The sequence below is a fragment of the Archocentrus centrarchus genome, unplaced genomic scaffold (assembly GCF_007364275.1).
Source record: "Archocentrus centrarchus isolate MPI-CPG fArcCen1 unplaced genomic scaffold, fArcCen1 scaffold_89_ctg1, whole genome shotgun sequence".
In the NCBI taxonomy this organism is placed as follows: Eukaryota; Metazoa; Chordata; class Actinopteri; order Cichliformes; family Cichlidae; genus Archocentrus; species Archocentrus centrarchus.
Window position 1 is genome coordinate 119,197 of NW_022060298.1, and position 19,314 is coordinate 138,510.

Genomic DNA, 19,314 nt, shown 5'->3' on the forward strand with positions numbered 1-19,314 from the left:
ATGTGGTGTGTTCCTTTATTACTACGATGGCATGTTAGGACCACTGAAGGCCACACCCCTCTGATCATGTGATCATGTTGTGCTCCTCTTCCTCAGAGCATCCACCTGTGCTTCCTCTCCTCTCTCCTCCACCTGTTCCAGTGAGGGAACGTCATCCATGATGGAGGAGCTGATGGAAAGTGCTGAGAGTTTCCTCCAGAGTGAGACCTCTGGCACAGTTCAGAGGATCTACCGCAGCAGCAGAGACCCTCATGGACACTAAAAGGCTCAAACACACAACAACAACATCACACTGACTCCACTCTGACATCACTGATCAATAATCAATGAACAAACAGATCAAACTGATTGATCAGCCATCAGAGGAGTCGGATCAATGGAGCTGCTTCTGTTCCTGATGATCCCTGTTTGATCCTGGACCTGAGCTCTCCCTGCAGAGGAGACACAAGACAAAGACACACAGACACACACACACACACACACACACACACACACAGCAAATGGTTCCTGGTTGTCCCAGCATCAAACACACATCCATGAAGCAGCAGTGCTGTGGAGCTGGAATGAGGAAAGTTCATCTCTGATCAAATCGGCTGGAACAGAGCTCATTAATCCCTCTGCTGGAAGGTGCTGGCAGCATCTGTCCTTCACAAAGACTCTGATTCTACTCAGATCTGAAGACTCTCATCCTCCTTCCTGGTTTAGGAACCAGCAGCTCCAGCTGCACCAACCCTGGGAGATCACAAACCCCCTGCTGGGCTGACTGGATCAGACTGGGCACAATGATCCAATAATGAGGACTGAAGAAGAGGAAGGGCTCATGTTAACGTGGACTGTTTGGATCTCCTGATCTCAAAGTGTTTCTGTTGTGTTTGAATGGCTTGTTGTTGAAGCTGCTGCTGCTTTGGTTCCATTAAATGTTCAGCTCAGCAGTATTTGCCTCTGCTTCATCCTCTGTGTGCTCTCATGTTTTAAAGGGAGAGTTTGTCAGAAAGTCCAAATCCTCCATGTGAGGAGAGAGCTGGCTCCAGCCCTTCACCGTCAAAATATTTTTTATACTTTAATCCCTGATTAGTGACTAAATATTGATCTGCAGTAGAAACGTATTTAGGAGAATGCTTGTGAATATAAAGCATTACAAGATTACGCTCACCCAGCCCCCAGTTTTTCAACATAAACACTGATAACACAACAACAGCAATCAGCTGATTTACGTGCAGTCTGTCTGCACAAGCACAAAGAGGCGGCGCCGGTGAGCTCAGATGGAGCAGAAGAAAGTTTTCTCCTTGTAACCTCCATTAAAACTTTACTGGGAAACAGCTGGAGGTCCTTCATCAACCACCTGATCAATAAGTGAAGAAAAGAGAACTTTGTAGCTGCTCCATCCACCCTGTTTGTTTCACACAGGGAAAAACTGCATTACGGAAGTTAAAATATGCAGATGAACTGTTAATGTGAAAAAGTATTTCTTATCCAGTTACTCAGGTAATCGATGGAATAATCAATAGAATAATTGATTACTAAAATAATTGATAGGTACAGCCCTAATGAAATTTGCAAGCCAATGCATCACCTTCTCACACAGAAACAACAGGATTCAGGTGATAGAGCGATTGTTGTAAGTAAGTAAAGTTTATTTATTTAGTGCTGTACACAGACAAAAAGTCACAAAGTGCTGTACAATAATTAAAACACAACATCAAAAAAAACCAGATAAAACACCATGTTAAAACATAACATTACCATCTTAAAAGAAAAAGAATAAAAATAAAGTCAACAGAAAGTCTGGTTAAACAGAAAAGTTTTCAGCTGTTTTTTAAAAGACTCCACAGAGTCAGCTAAAAGGAGCTGGAGTGGTAAACAGTTCCAGAGCTTTGGCACCACTGCCTGAAAAGCTCTGCCCCTCCCTGGTTCATAGTCTTTTATGTGGGACAACTAAAAGATTTTGATTTTGTTGTGTGTGAGACTGTTGACTTATGTAAAATTGATGCAGGCATTTAAAAACAATTTAAAAAAATAATAATACAAAAAAGATTGGATTGGTATCGTATCGGCGATATCCAAATGTAAAATATCGGTATCTGACATAAAAAAAAAGTGGTATCGTTCCATCCCTAGTAAGAATAATAAGTGCTCATGTAATAAAACTAATGACACTACAAAGTATAAGTGATAAACAATACGAGTAAATATATCCCCATACAATAATACACATAGTAAGGACAAAGTAGAGGTCCGTTAAGAGACCACATTAACCATACTTACATATGAGGAGCAGAATAATTACTGCTAAATGTGGGGGGAAAAGTTATAGACCATATAAGAAGCTGATAAAGACAGCTAGGGAGAGAAGAAGTACAAGCAGAAGAAGGAGGAGAGAAAATATCGACAGTATAAGGGAAGAGAAAGCACAAAGAGTACATGGGGTTATTAGGGACAAAATAGTACAGGCAGTGTGTGAAATATATATAGTTACAGATATCCACCACTATTGGAGGGAAAGAGTAGGACTCATGTCTTCTCTTCACTCTCACCACACGCTCTTCCTGGAGCTCCCTCCTCAGGGTGGGGCCCTGGTAACCCTATCCTTCCATAGAGGTCTTTCCAATCGCTGTCTGGCCCCTCACCCTGGACCAATTTGCTATGGGAGACCCTACTACGGGGACAAGCCCCTGGACAACATAGCTCCTGGGATCACTGGGACACACAAACCCCTCCACCACGATAAAGTGGCGATTCACGACCCCAGTCAAGCGCTGTCCCTATTTTAAATTTTTTAACAGGAACAGTGCATGTTAAAATATAAGATATAAATCTGTCAGATTTTTGTTAAGCTGTTCATTTCAATGTGTAGTCCCTAAGAAGGTCACATGATAATTTACAACAAAAGATAAATGTAAAGAATACTGAGTTAAAAAGTGATCACAGGTCTGGGTTGTTTGAGATGAGCCTTAAAATAGGAGTGAAAGTAAAATCATAAGTAAATCATCTTCTTTCGGCTCCTCCATTCTGCAGTTGCCACAGTGGATCATTTGCCTTCACCCATGGATTCATAGTTACAGAAGAAAGATTACAAAATTAAATTTATTAACAAACCAGATACATAAATCCCCTCCTCTTCCTCAGAGCATCCACCTGTGCTTCCTCTCCTCTCTCCTCCACCTGTTCCAGTGAGGGAACGTCCTCCACGATGGAGGAGCTGCTGGAAAGTGCTGAGAGTTTCCTCCAGAGTGAGACCTCTGTCATAGTTCAGAGGATCTACGGCAGCAGAGACCTTCATGGACACTAAAAGACTCAAACACACAACAACATCACACTGACTCCACTCTGACATCACTGATCAATAATCAGAGAACAGATAGATCAAACTGATTGATCAGCCATCAGAGCAGTCGGATCAGTGGAGCTGCTTCTGTTCCTGATGATCCCTGTTTGATCCTGGACCTGAGCTCTCCCTGCAGAGGAGACACAAGACAGTCAGACACACACACACACACACACACACACACACACACACACACTAAACAACGAAACAAACCTTTGACTTTGAGCACCACTGTTTTGTATCTCAGTATGTCACCAGCAATGTAGACTCCGCATCTGTATTCTCCACTGTCTCTCTCTGTGGGCTGATCCAGGGTCAGACTGAGGTCTCCAGTTCTCAGCAGGTCTTCATTCATCTTCGTTCGGTCTCTGTAATCCTGGTGCTGTTTGTCAGGCTGGTCAGAGCTGTTCTTATAGACATGAACCCACTTTAATGGAGCAACGCACCACCACTGCACTTCAGCATCTCCAGGGAGGTTTTCAGTGGTTTTGAAGGGCAGCTGGACAGACTCCGCCCCCTCCTCCACCTCCACCTGACAGACTGAGAGGACAACAAACACAACATTAGCTGTACAAAGTGTGATTGATGCTGACAGAGCAGCATCGTGTGACTCTTGTTGTTCACAGAATGAAGTGATGGAGTGGCGCCTCCTTCAGGCAGAAACAGCTCATGGAGATCAATAATGATTCCAGCAAAAATAAGAGTGGAGCTGCAAATTCTATTGATGAAATATTCTGGGATCAATAGACTGATCAGTTTCTACTCTGTGATCTATCAGCTGCAGATCCAACTGTGTCAAACAGCAGGAGTGTCAAACCATCTACTTTGGTTACATGTGCTCTGTTAGAGCTCTTAATAGTCAGGATTTTAATTCTAAATGATTTGATGTTTTTAGCAGAAACATTCAATTCAATTTTATTCATATAGCGCCAAATCACAACAAAGAGTCACCTCATGGCACTTTATATTATAAAATAAAGATCCTACAATAACACAGAGAAAACCCAACAGTCAAAACGACCCCCTATGAGCAGCACTTGGTGACAGTGGGAAGGAAAAACTCCCTTTTAACAGGAAGAAACCTCCAGCAGAACCAGGCTCAGGGAGGAGGGGGGTCATCTGCTGTGTGGGGGGAGAGACAGGACAAAAGACCCACTGTGGAAGAGAGACAGAGATTAATAATAACTAATGATTAAATACAGAGTGGGGTATAAACAGAGAAAAAAAAGAGGTGAATGAAAAAAACACTCAGTGCATCATGGGAACTCCCCAGCAGCCTAGGCCTATAGAAGCATAACTAAAGGAGGGTTCATGGTCACCTGATCCAGCCCTAACTATAAGCTTGATCCTAAAGGAAAGTTTTAAGCCTAATCTTAAAAATAGAGAGGGTGTCTGTCTCCTGAATCCACGCTGGGAGCTGTGTAGTAGGAATGAGATCTCACAAACATGTTGATGGTTTGGAGGAAGTAACCTCAGAATGATCAGTTGGAGAGAGAGTCTACTGAACATGAAGATGTCTTTGAGAAGCTTATGAATATTTTTTTTTTCTAATCTGTGGGTTGCATTACGCTAATGTTGTGTTTTTGTATGTTTTCTGTTTTAGCTATTTAACTGTGTGTTTGCTTCCTATTGACTGTTCCTTCCTCATGTGTCCAGTTCCCTGTGTTTAGGCTGTTCTGGTGTCTGTGCTGTCCCTGTTTATTCCTTCCTGATTATTTTTTTCTCTAATATCTAAAATGTTATTTGTAAAGAAATCCATGAAGTCACTACTAGTTAAAGTGAAAGGAATACTCGGCTCTACAGAGCTCTGACTCTTTGTCAGCCTGGCTACAGTGCTGAAAACAAACCTGGGGTTGTTCTTATTTTCTTCAATTAATGATGAATAGTAAGATGTCCTAGCTTTATGGAGGGCTTTTTTTTAATAGAGCAACAAACTCTTTTTCCAGGCTAAATGAGCATCTTCTAATTTAGTGAGACGCCATTCCCTCTCCAGCTTTCGGGTTATCTGCTTTAAGCTGTGCGTTTGTGAATTATACCACGGAGTCAGGCACTTCTGATTTGAGGCTTTCCTTTTCAGAGGAGCCACAGTATCCAAAGTCGTACGCAGTGAGGATGTAAAACTATTGAGGAGATAATCGACCTCACTGGGAGCAGAGTTTAGGTAGCTGCTCTGCACTGTGTTGGCGCTGAAGAAATGATGACAGGAAAGGATGCTCTCCGAACTGTCGTTTGGTGGACAAGCTCAAACAACAGTCAGGACCTGTTCCCTGGACCGAAGGCGCAGGGAAGCAAGTCCTCATTCACCAATGAAAACTACAGACGACAAGCTGAAGTCATACAAGGCTAACCACCCCAGCTTGCCTTAAATCAAGTGCAACTCCAGACAGGAAGTGCAAGTCCAGCCTCTGTACAGGAGGCCAGGCCATATGTTGACTTGAGACCGACAATATGTAGCCAGTATCTCTCAACGTCACGTACTAGCTCAGTCACTGCAGTCTTCCCCATATTGAACCGAACTGAGACATTTGAACCAAACTGAAGCAATTTAATGGCACCTGGGGAAACCTGTGCAGGTGCTTTGAGTTTAGTAGATGATTAGTGTGTCACACTCAGTTTATAATATTCATGCTCTGCAAAATTTGGGCGGATTTCTCCACAGTGTTCTAATTTTTTGAAATCCTGTTTTTGTGGGGTTTATGAGCTGGAAACCCAAATTATGTAAAAAATAAACAAATAAATACTTGAAATCATTTAAATTGTGGGCCCTGAATGTATAATCCATGAAAGTTTAACTTTTTGAATGGAATTATGGAAATTAATCAACTTTTCCATGATATTCTTATTTTTTGGAATGGGTCTGTAACACACACATGAAACAATGGAACAAACAAGAAACATCCTGGACCTGCAGAGGCACAAGACAGTCTCACATGCACACACACACACACACACACACACACACACACACACACACACACACACACACACACACACACACACACACACACACACACACACACACACACACACACACACCTACCTTTCACTTTGAGCAGCACTGATTTTACTGTGATTTGGAAGTTATCAAGTGAGACTCCACATCTGTATCTCCCACTGTCTCCATCTGTGGGGTACATCAGGGTCAGACTGAGGTCTCCAGTTCTCAGCGGGTCTTCATTCATCTCGGTTCGGCCTCTGTAAACCTGGTTCTGTTTGTCAGGCTGGTCAGACCTGTTCTCGTACCCGTGGACCCACTTGATTGGTATAGGTTGATAACGCTCCCACTGCACTGCAGCATCTCCAGGCAGGGTTTGTGTGGTTTTGAAGGGCAGCTGGACAGACTCCGCCCCCTCCTTCACATCTACCTTACAGACTGAGAGGACAAACAAATACAACATGAGCTGTACAGAGTCTGATTGGTGCTCACAGATCAGCATCATGTGACTCTTGTGCACAGAATGAAGTGATGGAGTGGCGCCAAAACAACAGCAAAAACAACAGCGGAGCTGCAAATGAGGCCGAGAGGAACACAAAGTGAGATGAATTCTAATAATTGAATATTCTGGGATCAATAGACTGATCAGTTTCTACTTTGTAATCTATCAGCTGCAGATCCAACTGTGTCAAACAGCAGGACCAAACACAAACACACAGACTTTGTCTCCATCAGCAGCTGCAGGTAAACTGCAGCAACACTGTGACTCAGACAGTTTGTCTCTACCTGCAGGGCTTCCTTCCTGCTGTCAGTCACAGATGGATCAACAGGTTGTGGATAGAAAGCAGATTCCTTCAGCAGAGGATCCATACAGTATCACACTGGAAGCATGTGGTCAGGAAAAGAATCCATGAACATGGGACTCTGAGCCAGTTTGAAGCTGAAACTCTGAACCTGCTCCAGACCAGCTGATGTGCTCAGCATCAGTTACCATGGTGAGGAATTTCAGAATAACCATGCAGGAAATACTGCCAGTACCTGCCCACACGTGCTGACCGCTCCGTCACTGAGTGATGTTCCCCGGCTCCTAGTGCCGATTGTTCAGTTCCACTCTACACTAAAACATGTTCAGCTGGACAGTTTGTGCAAAGTCTAGAAAATCTACTGTGTCATCCAATTTATTAAATATTCAATTCTAACAGTTTCTTTGCTGCCTCCATCTACTTTGGTTACATCTGCTCTGTTAGAGCTCTTAATAGTCAGGATTTTAATTCTAAATGATTTGATGTTTTTAGCAGAAACATTCAATTCAAATTATCATACAAGAAAACAGTCACCTTAAAAGCTGCTGCTTTAACGCGTTAATGAGTGAAAATAACAGGCAGCAAAATGACTTCATTCACATGAACTGTGTTTCTCTTCCAGTCACTGACCTCTAACCTTTGACTTCACCTACTGCAGAGAACTTTTCTTCTTCTTCTGTTTGATAGAAGAATCCAGTAGTGATGTTACAATAATCCATCAGTCTGTATGGGCCCTGCTCTGTTAAACCTCCTGCACTACACTCTGTGGTGCTGAGGTGTGGTTTGAGGCATGGCTGCAGGGGAGACCGATGGGCACACAGAGGACTTTATGATCTGCTCGTCAGTCCAACATGGATCATTGCTGCTCACTTAGAGTCCAATAGTCTCTGCAAACCTGCCCCTCTGCTACTGAGACAAATGGCCCTCCACCTCTGGCTGTCAGCTCCGTCTCTCCATCACTCTCCCTGTGGATACAATACAAGTGAGCTGACGCATCCTTCAGCGGAGACTGTGGGCCAGTAAGGAGCAGCTGCAACATGTGCTTTACATTGGAAACAGCGACAAGGCTGGACCTAACCATGCCTTTTTAGTTCCTATTATTTGAATTAGATTTAAATTTCAGGGAATTCCCCTGGAAAAAGTTACATTTTAAAGCTCAGTAAGTGCAAATAGTTTGCTGATTTCATGAAAAACCTAATTAAATCATCCAGATTACAGTTTGATTGGGGTTTTGCCATCATGGAGCAGCCCTAATAGCTCAGAGGATCTCATAGTTTTTCCACTCAGCTGATTGAATTCAAAGGTTAGGAGCTGAAGAATCAAACTGCGCTCCTCCTTCCACCTTTGGAGGATCATTCAGTGACAGCCAGGATTAGACCATCAGCTGGGACACAGGAAAACATGAGGTGGGAAGATTTTCCTTCCTCTACACTGACTCAATCATTTCTGTATATTTCTGCAAGTCTGCTCATGTTAGAGCTCTGACTTCAGTTCAGGAGATGGGGCTTCAGCTGAGGAGGAAGAGGAGGAGGAAATGAGGAAGGAGAGAGCAGTGGTGGAGGAGGCAGATGAAGAAGAGGAGAAAGAGATGATGGTGTGGCGATGACACAGAGTGTATAACACCCAAAGAGGAGGCAGGGGAGAGGCTCAGGAACTTTGAGCCATCATGGACTCCCACTCCTTCATCCAGCCCTGTGTGGATCATCAGCTCTAAAATGTCAGCTCACTCATCTTCTGACTGTCTGTGCTCTTGTTGGATTCCACTAATTATATACGAAGTAGTCCTAAATCACACTGGAGATGGATTTTCTCTTCATCCACACTGATTCTGTTCATTTGGACCTGATTGTTTTGATGCTCTTTGATAACCATCCATCCATTCTCTTCCGCTTATCCTGTTCAGGGTCACTGAGGTGGTTAAACAACTCCTTGGTGGCAGGGTCCCTGGGGTGGATGAGATTCACCCTGAGCTCCTGAAGGCTCTGGATGTTTTAGGGCTGTCTTGGTTGACACACCTCTGCAACATCATGTGGAGATCTGGGGCGGTGCCACTGGATTGGCAGACTGGGGTGGTGGTCCTCATCTTTAAGAAGAGTGTTCTTCAACTATCCTGGCAGTCAGACTCAAGGTCTATGCCAGGGTGCTGGAAAAGAGGGTCCGTCCCTTAGTCAAATCTCGGATTCAAGAAAAACAATGCTGGTCGTGGAATGCTCGACCAGCTCCTCATCCTCTCTAAGCTATTTAAGTGTGAATGTGAATTTGCCCATCGAGTCTACATGTGTTTTGCAAATTTGGAGAAGACATTCAACTGCATCCCTTGTGGTATCCTGTGGGGGGTGCTGTGGGAGTATGGGTTGTCTGGCCCATTGCTGCAGATCCCTTCTTCAGCAGACAGCTCCTCTGGAGCTTCAAGCTGCTTCTCTTTAGAAGGAGACCTACAAACCTTTGCATCCAGCCACAAAGACTCCATGGGCTCCTCTGGATCAGCAAACATCATTTTCACTCTCATTACTGTTGGACTTCACAATAAAAGCCTCAGATTTATGGATGCTCCACCCCGACCTTTGACACCATCCAAATGATGGATCAAAGTGTTTGAATGCTCTCAGCAGCTTTCAAACTCTTGGTACTTATACATTTAGACTGATTTGGACTCAACAAAACTGTTGATGTGATCCAAACTAAAATCATGCCAGAGGATTTTATTTTGAAATTCTGATCATTTAAACTGCATATTTAATCGTCTTCTGTTCATTTAAATGCACAGTTGCTCCACCTCACATTTTTGGCTTTTAGAGAAAAAAGCAAAGAATTTAGATTATTTGAAGGAACTTAAAATAGATTCAAACTAAAAGCATTTAGAGAATAAAATCCTACATTACCTCTGACCTTTGACCTGAATCTACAGCACTGACCTTTGACTTTCAGCTCCACTTCTTTCCTCAGCAGGATGTTTCCCTCCTCGCTGTAGACGGTGCAGATGTAGGTATAGGTGTCTCTGTCTGTGGGGTGTTTCAGGGTCAGACTGAGGTCTCCAGTTCTCAGCAGGTCTTCATTCATCTCTGTTCTTTCTCTGTAACGTCTGTGCTGTTCTTCATGCTGGGCAGAGCTGTTCTGATACAGGTGGACCTCCCTGCCAATTATGTCCGTCCACTCTACTTCAGCATCTTCAGGCAGCTGAACTGTGGTTTTGAGGGGCAGCTGGACAGACTCCACCTCTGACTTAACCTTCACCTTGGGGACTGAGAGGACAACAAGGTTATTATCAATAACAAAAACAAACAAAATAATGAAAACTGAAATTGAAAAGGCATTTTCATTAAGTGAAATAAAAAAATGTAAAAATTTAAATTAAAAGGAAAAAAAAAACAATGATTAAGTTTATTTTAAAACCTTCTGAATTGTTATGAAATCACTTTTTCCACTGTAGCTGTTTTAGCTGAGAGCGCCATCCAGCATCACGGCCACGCAGCAAGGTCCCAACCATAACTGAGCGTTTTCAGCTAAAAATCACTGCTGGCTACTTATTACACAGTTAATACATGTGCTGAAGGACTGATTCAGACCTTCATGCTGCACTCTGACTCCTCTACATCACACATGTTGGCCAGGAAGTGGAAGCTGTTACCACGACAACTCACTCAAACTCCTTTGCCTGCTGATGCTGCTCTGTTTGCACACAAGACGAACATTCAGAAGTGCATCCAGCTCTGACCTATCAGGAGTGACACAGTCCAAACTCTGGCTCCAGCCTCAGCAGACCTCACTAACACGTTAATCTGCTTCGTAGTTCAGCCCTCTGCTCAACAGAGTTGAAGCTGGTATTCCCGTCCTTGAAACCTTTCAGTGTCATTTAACCATCACTTGCTAATAGACATTATTCTCCGCTAACTTTAGCCATGTTCACCGTGCCTGTTTTACACGTTGTTGCCAACTCCACAGGAAGTAAAGTAGCTATTGGCTGCTAAAAGTCACTAGAAGTCACTGTATGATGTCATCACCCAATTTGCAATTTGCTCGGCGCTGAAGCGAGGTCCAGGCGATACCAAAGTGTATGAAGGGACGCAGTACTAAGGCTGTATGTACACAAAACAGTGGAGGATTTCAGGTTTCTAGTATGTCTCCAAAACTTTCCAGAAGTCGCCGACATCACTATAAAAGGTGCCTAAATTTGTCGTTACTCACTTTTGGGGGGAAAACAAAAGTTACTGGGGGGGGTCTGCAAAGTCGCTAAATCCAGCGACACCTGTTTTATGGCTTTCATGTCTCTAAAGGCCACTCAACTCTACGAAGTCACCTCCACCTCCTGCTCCCACAGGCTCCTGATTAGTCTGGATGTTCTTGACTGGTTTGCTAACAGAGACAAAGACGTTTATCAGCTGCTGTTTGCTGCTATAGAAATAATCCAGCTGATCGGGGAGAACTCCATCTGACACTCTGATGCAGCCGTGACTCTGACTGATTTCTCTCCACGTTCAAAGGCTGAGAGCATCAGTTAATAAAAAGCTCAGAAATAAAGAGAGAGGCTGCTCACAGCAAAGAGAGGCACTAAAGCAGAGACAAAGGTGAAACCATCAGCCCTGAGTCTCACTCAGGTAGTGGTTCAGTGGATGGGAGATGCTAACTGTGCAAATCTTGGCTTCATACATGCATGTTCAGACATAACTGCATTTGTGAGCTGTGGTGGTTTAATCTGACTGCTTTACTCATTGTTCCTGTTGTTGTGTTGTTTTCGCACTGTAGTCAGGTTGCATGGATAAACTAGTGGACCTCACTTTTATGTCTTTGTGCCCTTGGTGTACTGCCACCATGCCATTATGTGGTATAACATCATAATAACATATTTACAGCACTGTGGAATAAAATTGTGTTCAATATTATTCCATTCATTCTCAGCAATTCTGTATGCTGAATAATTATTATTTACATATTATAAATGGCTTATTTACTATTCTGTAATTAGGTGTATTTGAATAGTTAAGCAAAAATAAACATCTTTTGGATGAAAACACGTCCAAAACCAGGTCAAACACCCTTAATCGCACATTTCCTAAAAAGCCTATGTCCTCTAGATTGCATTGATACTTGTCCCACCCTCCTCAGTGTCATGGACATGACATAGTTTTATAGTGTGTATCATACTGAAATACAGCTTTATCTGTCCATGAAGCCAGATGACACACATCTATTAGTTAAACTGCAGGAATGTCTTAAAGACATTAAGGCCTGGATGACCTCTAATTTCCTGCTTCTAAATTCAGATCAAACTGAAATTCTTGTTCTCGGCCCCACAAATCTTAGAAACATGGTGTCAAACCAGATACTTACTCTGGATGGCATTACTTTGGCCTCCAGTAACACTGTGAGAAATCTTGGAGTCATTTTTGACCAGGATTTGTCCTTCAATGCACATATTAAACAAATATGTAAGACTGCTTTTGTGGAATTTGTACAATATTTCTAAAATTAGAAACATCCTTCCTTAGAGTGATGCTGAAATGCTAATTCATGCTGATCCAAAATGCTGCAGCTAGAGTACTGACAGGGACTAGAAAGAGGGAGCAGATTTCTCCCATATTGGCTTCTCTTCATTGGCTCCCTGTTAAATCTAGAATAGAATTTAAAATCCTTCTCCTCACCTACAAGGTCTTGAATAATCAGGCCCCATCTTATCTCAAAGACCTCATAGTACCATATCACCCCAACAGAGCACTTCATTCTCAGACTGCTGGCTTACTTGTGGTTCCTCGGATACTTAAGAGTAGAATGGGAGGCAGAGCCTTCAGCTTTCAGGCGCCTCTTCTGTGGAACCAGCTCCCAGCTTGGATTCAGGAGACAGACACCCTCTCTATTTTTAAGATTAGGATGATTGTTGGGTTTTCTCTGTAATTATTGTAGGCTCCTTACCTTACACTATAAAGCACTTTGAGGTGACTGTTCATTGTGATTTTGGGCTGTATAAATAGTGAGTTAAATTGAAAATACTTAAGTACATGAGGCTGTAACAGTGATGCATCCTAAAAAAAAAAAATCAACAATCAAGTGGTACAAAGGGGGCCCCAAATTTCAGTTCAATTCAATTTTATTTATATAGCACCAAATCACAACAAACAGTCTCCTCACGGTGCTTTGTATTGTGGGTAAAGACCCTACAATAATTACAGAGAAAACCCAACAGTCAAAACGACCCCCTATGAGCTGCACTTGGTGACAGTGGGAAGGAAAAACTCCCTTTAAAGAGAAGACACCTCCAGCAGAACCAGGCTCAGGGAGGGGGGGTCATCTGCTGTGAGGGGGCTGAGGGGAGAGAAAAGACATCCTGTGGAAGAGAGTCAGCCTAAATCAGTGGAATAAAGTGAAACGGAGAACTAGGAGCTGTCAGAGGAAGAGAGCAGCACACTGAAATTATCTGTTACTGCATGGCTCTGAACCTTCACACAGCTATGGAGGATCACATGCAGAAAGGATATGGAGATTTTCACATCTCTGCTAGAAATCATGTTCTAGTCATTGGGACTCAGATGTTACTGCATGATGACATCATCAGCAGGTCTGATGGTCACATGACCTCCCTGTCCCCTCCTCCTAGTCTCAGATTGTGTGTCAGTTTGTTCCTGATGTGTTCCTGACTCGTTCTTTGGTAACTAGTCACAGCGTCCAGTAAAGAGCTGCAGACATGTTGGATGAAGAGCAGAAGAACAGACACACTGAGCCTCCACAGTCAAGGAGCCCCCAGAGGACACCTGCTAACTATCGGCATTATGGGTAGTGTAAGAGGAGAGACTCACTTGTCATGAAATAGTGCCAAAAATGATATAAAAGACCTCCAGAAACCAGAAGAAGAACCAGGAGAACCAGGACAACCAGGAGAGCTTTGGCCCAGAATGGAAATGGTTCTGTGGAGAAACATTGAAAAACAACAATGTAACCTCTAAATTCTGATGTCCATCTACAAAACTTACTTCTGATCTTCTACATTTCTGACCTTTGACCTGCAGCACTAGTTTCTGTCTCAGGATGTCTTTGTCCCTGTAGATGGTGCAGATGTATCCTCCTGTGTCTCTCTCTGTGGGCTGTTTCAGGGTCAGACTGAGGTCTCCAGTTCTCAGCAGGTCTTCATTCATCTTTGTTTGGATTCTGTACACGGGTTCTGGGTCAGAGCGAGTCCACTCCACCCTGGTGTCCTCGGGCAGGTCAGGTGTGGTTTTGCAGGGCAGGATGACAGACTCTGAGCCTTCCTCCACCTTCACCTCCACGTACTGGTCTGAGAGGACAATAAAGCACAATATCAACTACGATAGTAACTGGAGCCCAGTTACCATGTGGAACTAAACAGGATCAGGATCAGGAGGCGTGGCCATCTGAAAGACTGGGAGGATTGCGGCTCAGTAATGACCCTCAAAACTGATGAGCTGCCGTGGGCTAAACATGGGTGAAAATTGCTGATGCGCACACCAAATACAACTACACTTAAGGCTGTGTTTGTTTGATATATTTATTATCTTCTGTGATGAGGGTACGCCAATAAAAATGTTCATACAAATATTAAAACTCACACAAAATACAGTACCTATGTATAAAAGCGGTCATAGCTCACCCCACACCATTACTGCAGCCATTACCCTTTGACCAGGTGAGCACAATTACAAATAACCACAAAACACACCCACAGTGACACACACACAATGCCAAGAACTAATAAAGTGCACAGACACACCCATATTTGGCTCCTATAAGGAGTGAAAGGGAAAGAGTAAAGAAATGGATTGCAGACACACAACAACTAAACACAAACTATGAGAGAGAGAATACAAAGTTTGTGCTGATTTGTTGTTCACGCTGAGGTTCAGTCTGTGCTAAATGTTGCTGCTGAGTTCTTCAGGTGTGTCAGAACAATTTAGGAAACCTTTTGTCTATGGTACTCACTGTTGACCTGTAATTAAAGCAGGTGTTTGGGTTTGTTCCTGACCTTTGACCTGCAGCTGGATGTCTGTCAGTCTCTGTTCCTGTCTTCCAGCACTGATGGAGCAGGTGTAGCTGCCGCTGTCAGTCAGTTGTGGTTCTCTCAGAGTGAGGCTGAAGTCTCCAGAGTCCAGAGCATGAGACCTCACTGATGTGCGTCCGCTGTAACGCTGGTTTTGTCCTCTAAGATCATCTCCTCCTTCTCGGAGCAGGTGGACAGATTTGGGATCGAGATCACTGCGAGTCCACATCACTGTGGGGCCATCAGACATAGAACCTGAGGACTGACAGGGCAGCAGGACAGACCTTTCCTTCTCATACACCTCCACCACCACAGCCAGGGCATGCTGGGAAACTGAGGACACACAAACAGACACACAAATTAAAACTGTGATTGATGTTGGATGCTATGCTGTAGTAAAGCAAGACTTTGTGGATCTCTGCAGTATTAAACATGGCAGTGTGACATTAATTTACTACAAGACAGCCCTAAAGATAATAAAAATATATATTTTTAGCTATATTTCTATTAACTTTAGCACTCTGGAGGACGGTGATGAAGACCTGGACAGTTTGCAGCTTTATATTGAGTGTTTTGAGTGAGTCATCATGGGAAACCAGACAAGACGTTGACCTGCAAAGGAACTCATGTCACGGTTAACAACTTTACATCAGTGGACCAGAACATCAGTCTATGGCTGTACTGATCCTCCAACAGGTGATCTGTAGCTACATCAGCACTATTTCCTGATTCTTTCTTTCATGTCTACATAAACATTTAATGCTGTTTTTTTTCTTGTTGTTTTAAATAATTTTGAAATGCTTCTTTGGCGACTGCACTGCTTTATTTCACTTGTATCATGTGATGAGAGCAGAGAGAGGAAGGAGATCTTACCGTGCAGGAGGATCACAAACACCACCAACATCTTCATGTTCCTCTGTCAGCAGCTCTCACTGTGCTGACACTCTCACACTGCTCAGAGTTCAGCTCCGCACTCTGTTAGAGCTCGTCTGTGGAATGAAGTCCAGCCGGCCCCACATCACTGCTGAGGAAAGAGGAGTGTCATATAATTGTCAGGGTGAGGTTGCTGCAGCCCCACCCTGTCACACACACACACACACACACACACACACAAAGCTCCACCTTCAGTCCTGTCACTCAAACATCCACTGTAGCTGCAGTGATTCAGATGGAGCCTCAGCAGGCTGGATCTCCTCTCCATAGATGTGTTTCCATGCAGATGATGGACAGAAAGCAGCTCCAGGATGAAGAGTGTGAGAGGAACTTGTTCCACCACAGGATTCATTACAGCACTGTGGCCTCCACAAAGCCTCACACTGTCTCAGTCCCTGTTTACAGTTTACAATGAGAGAAGGCCTGAAGCTCAGCCAATCACAGCAGAGAATGAGGACAGGAAGTGATGCGCTGACACAGCTGCGGTGATTGGAAGGTTCAGCTGTCAGGGTGAGGCTGCTTCATGCAGGTGTGAACCTGTGAGGAACCTGAACGCCTCCTCTTTCCTCAGCAGGGCTCTGTGGCAGTCTGCACTCAGTGAGAGCTCACTGAGAGCTGCAGGGGAAACAAACTGATTCTGATTCTGTTTGTGCTGCTCACACACTGAGATTAACACACTGAGATTTAGTGTCACTAATAGAGCAGACTGACTTGAATGACAGCAGAAAGAAGTGAAGCCTTAAAGGTGGAGCTAACAGATCCTTACTGCACTCTAAAAGGTAATACCTATTCTTACTTAAATTACGTTTGTGTGCTGTACTTAAGTCTCACTATACTGTTGAGTTAACTCAAGCAATGTGAGTAATGTACACGTTTAGCCTGAGAAAGGTACAAGACTAAGTTCTAGTGTGTAAACTGGACTTGAATATTTTTGTTACTGGAGTGAATGCTGGGGTGAGTTCAGCAGTGCACATGCGCAGTACAGAAGTGCGGGAAGCTTCCAGAAACCCTGTGGACTTACACATTGGAAGAAGCTGATCTTCTCTAAAGGTGAGCTGTTCATCTTCAATATATTTTTATGTGTCATGTATGACTTTATTATTCAATGTATTGTTACAGGCTAGTTTTGCATGATGATGCATAAACGTATTTGCAGACTAATGCTAATGTTAATGTTAGCATGGGCTTATGGGGCCAATATTAGCTAAAACTGCCATGTACTGTATTTTACTTGAGAGCCTTTAATGTTTTGTCCATGATAAGAGCTCTTAACATTGATTACCTGTATTTCAAATGCAGCACGTTAGCATGTTTGTAAGCGTAAACCAGGCCTGCTAACATTCGTGTAGCCTTAATTTCACTCGGTCATGGAGGGTAATGTGACGTTCAGGAACAAGCCTCGAGTGGAAAAACTGCTGAACGGTTCAAATACTGGCACCAGAACCCCGTCGGTGGAAAAGCGGCCAGTGAGAGCCGTTCTTTGTTTTTTTATGACTTTGCTTGCTTATAATGCTCTGGACATGGAAGCATGGAAGAAAAAAATACAATGCATTCCACTAAATAAGTGCTCTCAACGAGCTGAACAATTATTTTGTATCACTTATTGTGAAGAATGTGATTCATTTTCTTCAGAAGATGCTTTTGCTTACTTTTATTGTTTTTCCCTTCTTGTAGACCAGTGATGTTGTTGCCATGAGGACTGCTGTCCTGCGATGTCTCTCGGTTTTCCTCGGGGGTGATGAAAGAGACTTCTACAATGCCTCTTTTGTACGTATTGCAATTTGGTTTGTTAGAGGTTCTGCACTTGGAAATCAAGATTTTCACCCCATTCTTTTTTTCTCTTTTTTTTTCTTAATATCCACAGGATTCAGATGCTGTGGCAGACTTCACCCAGGTTCCTGTGGGATTATTGCCTGTTATTCCTGAAGTCAGTCAGCAACCAGGTCCGAATGCTCTTCACCTTGAACCATCCAGCATGTTATCATTCTGGAAGGTACAATTGTCATGGTTGACACTGAACGCCACCATCAAGCTGTTTGTCTCATATTTGGGCTGATCTATGCCCTTCATATTTGGGCTGATCTATGCCCTTCATATTTGGGCTGATCTATGCCCTTCATATTTGGACTGATCTATGCCCTTCATATTTGGGCTGATCTATGCCCTTCATATTTGGACTGATCTATGCCCTTCATATTTGGACTGATCTATGCCCTTCATATTTGGACTGATCTATGCCCTCCATCCTGACAGTCCTAAAAAGCACCTTTGACTTCATTCAGAGACTGATGCTCAGTCTGGTTTTTTTTATGCCATTACTTGTATTTCTATGTTTTTTCTTATTGTGTATTCATTTAATATATTTTTTTTAACTTACTATCATATTTTAATTAGATTTTTTTTTTTCGCACTGTATTATCAAATAAGTTGGTAAAGTTCTTATTTTGTATTTGTTGGATGCAATGTTTGGCCCATGAATTACTTCATCAAGCTATTTATTTATTTCTGTTTACTGCCAAGTATGTCAGAATCTGTCCTCCATATTGAACTACTTAAATCACTTTTTTAAAAAATGTTACAGTGCTAGAGTGCCTGCTTGTTACAGTTCAAAATAAACTGTTTTAGTTGCTGCTCATTCAGCCTGTAAGCTTACTTAAGCATCTTTCTGGTATTAGTTATTGAGCCCTGTGGAAGGGTAAAAACGTGATTAGTTTTGTATTTGTGCATGTGTGGCCACATTGGCCTTTTGTTAAGAAGCTAAGGAAAGTATTTTGTTAAAAATAAAACATTGAACCTTGTGACCTTATCATGTTTTGTTGTAGTTACTTCATTCATTTAAGGCAATCGGTTTCCTAGAGTCTACTAAGTAAACTGTACTGTTCATGTAAGTTGGACTAACTTGATGTAGCTAAGTTTAGAACAGGTCAATTTACTTGCTATTTCTGAGTTGAAACAACTTCACTATACTAAGTTAATTTAACTTAACACGATTAAGTTGACACAACAAGGTCTTAAGTACACTGAACAAGTATATGTTAAGTAAACAAACATAAGACTTAATAGTTATACTTACTTACATTGTTCAGGGCAATCGGTTTCCAAGATTTTCTTAAGTAAGGTCAACTTGTCAAATTTTACAGTGTGGGGTGAAGTGTGTGTTGACGTTTCTGATCATGCAGTGGATTTCAATCCATTCTGTGAATGACAGGATCAACTCTGTCCTATCAGGAAACGTTGGTTATAGATGAGGAGAAAGAAAAGCTGTGAATCACTGAAGGTCTGCAGAGGACACAGACAGAAAAATCCACTTTTTTTCCTGCAGAGAGCTGTGAAA

At 42.8% G+C, this 19,314-nt stretch overlaps 1 protein-coding gene and 1 long non-coding RNA gene across 3 annotated transcripts; one reads left to right on the forward strand and one right to left on the reverse strand.

Annotated features, from left to right (window-relative positions):
* Positions 1 to 227: 227 nt before the first annotated feature.
* LOC115777953 (uncharacterized) lies at positions 228 to 16,275 on the reverse strand. 2 transcript variants are annotated; one of them, XM_030725979.1, is made up of 9 exons: positions 16,170 to 16,275; positions 15,921 to 16,071; positions 15,033 to 15,380; positions 14,049 to 14,327; positions 13,852 to 13,959; positions 9,979 to 10,305; positions 6,366 to 6,698; positions 3,539 to 3,865; positions 228 to 431 (listed from the first exon to the last, which is right to left on the reverse strand). In XM_030725979.1, the coding sequence occupies exons 2-9, from the start codon at positions 15,955 to 15,957 to the stop codon at positions 340 to 342; spliced, it is 1,851 nt and encodes a 616-aa protein (XP_030581839.1). In that variant the 5' UTR covers positions 15,958 to 16,071; positions 16,170 to 16,275; the 3' UTR covers positions 228 to 339. The 2 variants fall into 2 exon arrangements, with proteins under 2 accessions (XP_030581839.1, XP_030581838.1); XM_030725978.1 differs by lacking the exon at positions 228 to 431 and adding an exon at positions 1,942 to 3,455.
* Positions 16,276 to 16,685: 410 nt separating this feature from the next.
* Positions 16,686 to 18,722, forward strand: LOC115777956 (uncharacterized). Its single transcript, XR_004019718.1, has 4 exons — positions 16,686 to 16,759; positions 16,924 to 17,030; positions 17,655 to 17,747; positions 17,845 to 18,722. It is a non-coding gene; the product is annotated as an uncharacterized LOC115777956 (long non-coding RNA).
* Positions 18,723 to 19,314: the final 592 nt, after the last annotated feature.

Bases quoted from the DNA above. Each gene is read 5' to 3' on its own strand.
- LOC115777953 (XM_030725979.1), bottom strand. From the start codon at position 15,957: ATGAAGATGTTGGTGGTGTTTGTGATCCTCCTGCACG. The intron at 13,960-14,048 runs GTCAGAAATGTA...GTTTCTCCACAG, and splicing joins ACTAGTGCTGCAGGTCAAAG to AACCATTTCCATTCTGGGCC. The intron at 6,699-9,978 runs GTCAGTGCTGTA...TTGTCCTCTCAG, and splicing joins AGTGGAGCTGAAAGTCAAAG to TCTGTAAGGTAGATGTGAAG.